At 41.4% G+C, this 6,468-nt stretch overlaps 1 protein-coding gene across 1 annotated transcript; it reads left to right on the top strand.

The window, feature by feature from the left end:
- The first annotated feature begins 262 nt into the window (after nt 1-262).
- Nucleotides 263-6,468, top strand: lcat (lecithin-cholesterol acyltransferase). The gene is made up of 7 exons (XM_015018604.1): nt 263-1,015; nt 3,374-3,530; nt 3,730-3,845; nt 3,964-4,059; nt 4,264-4,488; nt 5,033-5,228; nt 5,772-6,468. Exons 1-7 carry the CDS (start codon nt 865-867, stop codon nt 6,133-6,135), a joined length of 1,305 nt encoding a protein of 434 aa, XP_014874090.1. The 5' UTR covers nt 263-864; the 3' UTR covers nt 6,136-6,468.

Here is a 6,468-nt window from a genome sequence, read left to right as displayed (position 1 = left end):
TTTTATTATTTATGCACAGGCTAACATCAGGCTGAAATGCATAGTTTTAGAAAACTTACCAAACAGAAAATGAATAATTTAAAAAAGCAGCCTAGAAAAAAAAATGGAACCAGTTTGGACGATTATCACATCTTAAAGATAACAGGCAGTTTCCCAAAAAATAAAAATTAAAAAATGGTTTCATATCAGAACCTATGTGGGGAGTAAAACAGCAGTTAGTCCTCAATTTGTTTCTGTAAAAGCCAACTTCCTAGATTCCTTTCTGTAACTCGTGTCTAATTCCTGCCGAAGCTGGATGTTACCATGACCGTGAAGGCAGCATCAGAAAGTTCAGGCCGTGCAGACTCATCCCAGCTGGAGGCCGAAGGGAAGCTGCTATAGTTATAACCTCATGCAAATGTCTCACTTCACGATAGCTAGCCTGAAGTCCTGTTTTCACCAACCAGAACTTATATGAGCGCTTTTTAAGTTACCTCAGAGTCGAAAACTAGTATTTTACGAGGGGATTTTTTTTTTTATTCCTATTTTATTTATGCGATTCAAAGAATAAATGTTTGTTCTGCAGCGCTTTTTGTTAATCATTGACGTACTGTTGTCTAAACAAAACACGCGTGATCGGGAAGAATCGATAGGACAGTACGCAGCCAGTGCACGTTTTATTTGCCTCCTCCTGCATTAATCATAGTTTAACACTTATCTTCAGTGTAAATCAGGCATGCACCACCGCATATGGTAAAAAAAAAAAAAAATCAGCCGCGGCTCGAGTCGGTGTGAGTGTCCTCTCTCCGTATTTGTTGCGCCCTCGTCGTCTGCAGCTGCTCACAAAGCGCCGAGCGGGGCCGCCGCAGCTGCCCGACAGAGAAGATGGGGTCCGCGGGTCACATGTGCTGGGCGCTGCTCGCAGTGGTTCTGCTGGGGCTTCATCACTCCGCCGGCTTCTGGATCGTCAACGTCGTTTTCCCACCCAGCACTAAAACCAAAATACCGAGCAACAACACTTCGCCGCTCATCATAGGTAAGAGGAGAGTTCGCTTCCGTCATTTCGGGTCTTTTAAATTTATACCTCACAGAACGCGATGGATGTTTGAGGAACCTCTTCCCTGCTCAAACTTTCTGATAAATTATCTGTGTGTGTGTGTGTGTGTGTGTGTGTGGAGGGGGGGGGGAGATATGTAATCTACCAGGGCGTCCGATCTGACTGTATTCTAATATTTGCTACTCATACATTTTCAAACGTAACCATCACCTCCTGTGAACGTACTTCACATTTCCAAACTTTTTTTTTTTTTATTTATTTTAGATTTAAAGTCATAAACAGAAAAAAGGCTCATACTTTTGAAGTGGGCCACAAAACTGCTAAAACATACTATTTCTCCTATAACTCTCTTGGAATCACCCAAAAGCGTCCATGTTGACACTGGAGAAGCTGCAGAGATTCACAGCTCTGGTGGAAGAGTAGTAATTATTTTTGGTCAGTTCCACAGATCTAGCCTTTATGGAAAAGTGCTAAGAAGAAAACTTTAAGAAGTATTGTTTAAAGTGTGAAAGAAGGTTCTCTGATGAGAAGAAAACCAATGTCTACCCTTTTGGCCTACATTTTAAATTCTATGGTAGTGAAAATATATATATTGCAACTCAGGAAAAAGAAAAGGCTTTAAGACAGAGGTTCACCTTCCACCAGTAGTCTAAGCATACATCCAGAGCTGCAAAGGAATGGCTTTCATCAAAGTATCACATGTTAGAATGGTCCAGTCAAAGTCCAGACCTAAATTTAATGAAGACATGAAAATTGATGTTGCTAAGCACTCCATCTACTATGACTGATATTGTGACTTGTGAAAGGCTCATAGTCATATGCTTGAAGTCTTGCAGCTGCACCTGTAGTGAAAGATAGTTTTTCAAAGTTTTGACCCAGATCAAATGTGGAAAAGTTAAATATTCCCTCCCAAGAAAGAGTTCTACTCCTTGATGTTTTTCATATTTTTCTTTCTCAAGTCAAATGTAATTCAATTCTTAGATCAGTCATGATATCTACTTGTTCAACGTAGACAGTTCTTTCATCAAGGTGATGTTTTCAGCATCAGAGTTCGATTAGCTTCTGTGGGATCCAACACAAGGATGCTAAAACACCTGACTTGGGAAACGGACTTCCTTATTTGGAGCATGACCAAATAGAGCCGAAGATACAAGGCAGATGGTAAATAACAGTTACTCTTCAAGAGCTCAAAGAGCAGGTTTATGTAAAAAAAAAAAAAAAAAAAAAAGTTTGAATACTGGGAAAATGTCATGAGTCATCCATAATTTCTTTGTATTTTCCTTTCAAACAGACTGAATGTCCTGTAATCAGACCATTACGGGATGGCTGTTCTTTAAACCGTTTAGCTCTTACTTGCATTTTTTGTCATAAAGCCTCATACACCCAACGGGTGACCCAAGTATTCAAGATCTGAGATTCAGTTGTCATGACATGAAACAATACCAAAATGAATCTTCAAGGTCCTCAATAAAAAAGACTCACAAAAGGCACAAGCTGGACATACCAAGTTTGAATGTCCAACTTATTAAAGAAAAATCTATGATAAAATTCCAACTATTACCTGAAAGCAAATTTTTTGCCTCATTGATTGGCAAAATAAAGTGACGTGGCCTGAAAGATTTTGGAAAAACGTGCCCATGTTTGATATTGCCCCGTGCTTCTTGTTGTTTTAAGTGGGCTTAACTACTCACCCGCTGAAATCTATATCCAGTGTGGCAATCAAGGACAGTGAAAGTCCAACCAGCAGGCCAAGTACGATGCTGCTCAATAGAGATTTCGTGCATACGGATTTGATCTGTTTTGTGCTTTTTGTGTCACACCTAAATGTTTCAGACCCATCAAACCTGTTTGAGCATCAGAGATAACCTAAGTAAACTCAAAATGCAGTTTTCACTAACTTTGACTAAGCCACTCCACTCTAAAAAAAACTTAATTTTGGGGGCATTCAGAGATGAATTTGTTGGTGTACTTCAGATTATTGTTCTGCCTCTAAACCTGAGTATGCTTAAGCCAAAGGTCACAAATTTATGGCGGGATGTTCTCATTCCTAATTTTCTGGGAGAAGCCAGAGTTCATGTTTCCATCAATTACTTCAAATTGTCCAAGTCCTGAAACATCAAAGCACCCCCCAGCCCGTTACACTAACAGGTTCCTTTTCTGGAATGCCCTGCTAGTTTTATTCACAACAGGTAAAAGTAGATCTGACAAGATCTGTATCTGACAATACAGCATGTAGCTTAGATAATGAAGATTCGTCGTGGCGGGTTCCACAGATGAACATTTTGCTGCTTTTGTTTATTATTAAACAAAATGACTTGTATGATGTTTTCTGTTCAGTGCCTGGGAACTTGGGGAACCGACTCGAAGCCAAAATAGACAAACCAACGTTGGTTCACTGGTTCTGCTACAAGAAAACTGAAAACTGGTTTCCTCTGTGGATCGATCTCAACATGTTCATGCCAATAGGTGTGGACTGCTGGATAGATAACATCAGGTAACACACACTGTTTTAAGTTGTCCAACCACACCTGCATTCTGCTGGTGTCTCTCTTTTACATTCAAATGAATAGTTTGTTTTACTCTGAATCGATTGATATCCAGAATTTAAAAATTTAGCTATTTTTCAGTTATTTGATCAATTTATTTTGTCGCTCATGTTTTTTTTTTGTTTGTTTTTTTTCTTCTCCCTTCAGACTTGTTTACAACAGGACAACACGACGCTCATCCAACTCTCCAGGGGTGCAGGTCAGAGTTCCGGGATTTGGGGAAACCTACTCCATAGAGTTTCTTGACTACAACAAACTGGCAGGTAAGACGACTGAACCGGGGTTAATTATTAAAAGCCTTTCTTCTTCAGCTCACTAAATTGAGCTTGGTTTCCGTGTGTTTGTATGCAAGTTACCAGAGAATGACTCTGTTCTTTCGAGGTTACTTTCATACTACGGTGGAACATTTGGTCAACGTCGGCTACGTCCGGAACGAGACGGTCCGTGGCGCGCCGTACGATTGGAGATTAGCACCAAGTAAGTGGGTGTCCTGTTAAAACACCTAATGTGGGCCAAGTTTTTTATCCATTTTTTTTTATTGCAACTGTAACCACTAATTAATCGTTTACCTCAGTGCCTCTGCATCAACAGAGGGAGGAATATCAGGTGGTGATTCTTGAACGAACCTGGACGTCTGATTTGACCCAGAAAGAACTCATCATCGCTTTCGTGTCTTCACAGATGAGAACGCAGCCTATTTTCTAAAGCTGCAGGAGCTGGTTGAGGAGATGTACAACCAGTACGAGAAACCAGTTTACCTACTGGGACACAGCATGGGCTCCCACTACGTCCTCTACTTCCTCAACCATCAGCCGAAGCCCTGGAAGGACAAGTACATCAGGGGTTTTATTTCCCTTGCAGCTCCATGGGGGGGCGCTGTTAAAGCACTCAGAGTTTTGACCTCAGGTAAAGTTTAACTGGAACAGAACTTGCGGCAGATGATTAATGGATAATACCAGAAACTTGATTTTTATTTATTTATTTTTATTTTTTTTAATTTGGCACCTGGTTCTGCCAAATTAAAAAAAAAAAAATTGGCATAACCACTTAAAACTGGAGAAGCTTTCAGTCAAGATGTGCTGGTGAGTTTGTACCTTCTTGCCAGGCGCGGAGCTATATGGGGTGCTGGGGGTCCAGATGGGTGCCCGGGAGGGAGGAATGGTTTCAAGTCGCTTTAATGTCTGATTATAGACAGAGAAAGTGTGCCCTCGCCTGTGCAGAAAGGTGTATGTAATGTTAAAGTTACTTTCCCTCATTGGAATATATAGTAGTCAGTCCCAGTGACTGTTTCACTCACGGTTTAGCCAATGTGCTTCCTTGGTAAAAATCAAACAACAAACGCGCAGGTGATACACTTGAGGGGCCCGGTCATTGGCCCCGTCCCCCGCCCAACGCTGACTTGTTCCGCTAGTGCTTCTTGCTGTTCACTTTCTACTAAAACTCACTGCAGGTGAAAACGACGGCATCCCGATGCTTTCCAACATCAAGATCCGCGAGGAGCAGAGGATGATGACCACTAATCCCTGGTTGCTGCCGTCAGAGGAGGTTTGGCCAGAAGACCATGTTTTCATCTCCACTCCAGCCTTCAACTACACGCATCGGGACTTCAAGCGTCTTTTCACAGACATCAGCTTTGAGGATGGCTGGTAACTTAGAGCTTTTATGCTCTTTCTTTAGCTTCAAAATTATGCTTTTAAAACACTTTTATATGGATATTTAGTTCTTTCTCTGCACCAGCTTTATACAGTAAACATGTGAAAGAGGATGTTTTGGTCAGAACCTTTTCTCTTGCATGTAGATCTCAGTTTGTTGGTAAACTATTAAAATACTGAACTCGCTCACAAGATTTGAAGCATCTTTGTTGCATTCCTGAAAACTTTCCACATCTTAAGCAAATGGCCTTTGGCATTTGTCTAAGATGAAATTAAATTCAAATGTGTTTTGACATGTTTGTTTTAGGGATACGGACTAGTTCAACTTTGACTTTCTTAAGTTGTGGTGTTTCTGTGCCCCCTGCTGGTTAGGGAAGTTATATCATCCACCAAAGGGCTTTTTAGCAGCTTCAGTTTTCTGTAAAGCTAATTTGAAAACAACTACAGATGCTTTCAAATGAAAATCGTGTGGATTATGTAAGAATAAACAGCAAACATAACAATAATAATTAAATAGATCTTTTTTACTGATTGCAGGCACATGTGGGAGGACACCAAGAACCTCACCAGTGCTCTCCACCCGCCCGGCGTAGAGGTGTGGTGCATGTACGGCGTGGGGCTTCCGACACCCGTAACCCATATTTACAACGAGGAGTTTCCCGACGGGGACCCGGTGGACTTTGTTTACGCTGACGGGGACGACACGGTGGACAGCTTCAGCATGGGCTTGTGCAAGCGCTGGGTGGGGCAGCAGGAGAAGCCCGTCCACGTGACGGAGTACAGGGGCCTGGCCCACCTAGATATGGTGTTCCATGAGAAAGTGCTCAATCAGATCCAGCAAATCCTGGAGGGTAAATCCGATGTGCCCAAAGAGGTCGACGTCCGGTCAGATGTTATATAGCAGATGTTACAGTGCTGTGTTTGATGTAACTGGATTCCTGTGTATACATGTAAAAATAAGCATATTTGGTCACTATGTTCAGCTATAAATTGTTCTGGACTGAAGGAGTCTGACTCTGACCTTCTCATTTAAACTAAAGTGTTGGTTTATCTGTGCTCTGTTTATTCCCACATATATATGTATAGTGGCCAACTGTTTTAGATCAGCATCAAATCAGTGTTATTTTTAAAGCATATGTTCCACAACTCGAAGGTAACAGCTGTTTTTGTAATGTACGTTTTCTGTAGGGTTTAGTTCAGAGATAAAGCGGAATACATTTGGACAGCTTAGATA

Source organism: Poecilia latipinna, unplaced genomic scaffold, assembly GCF_001443285.1.
Source record: "Poecilia latipinna isolate Pla-1442-1.1 unplaced genomic scaffold, P_latipinna-1.0 Scaffold2295, whole genome shotgun sequence".
Taxonomy (NCBI): domain Eukaryota; kingdom Metazoa; phylum Chordata; class Actinopteri; order Cyprinodontiformes; family Poeciliidae; genus Poecilia; species Poecilia latipinna.
The sequence above is the reverse complement of the archived record's forward strand: the minus strand, read 5'-3'. Positions and strand labels throughout refer to the sequence as shown.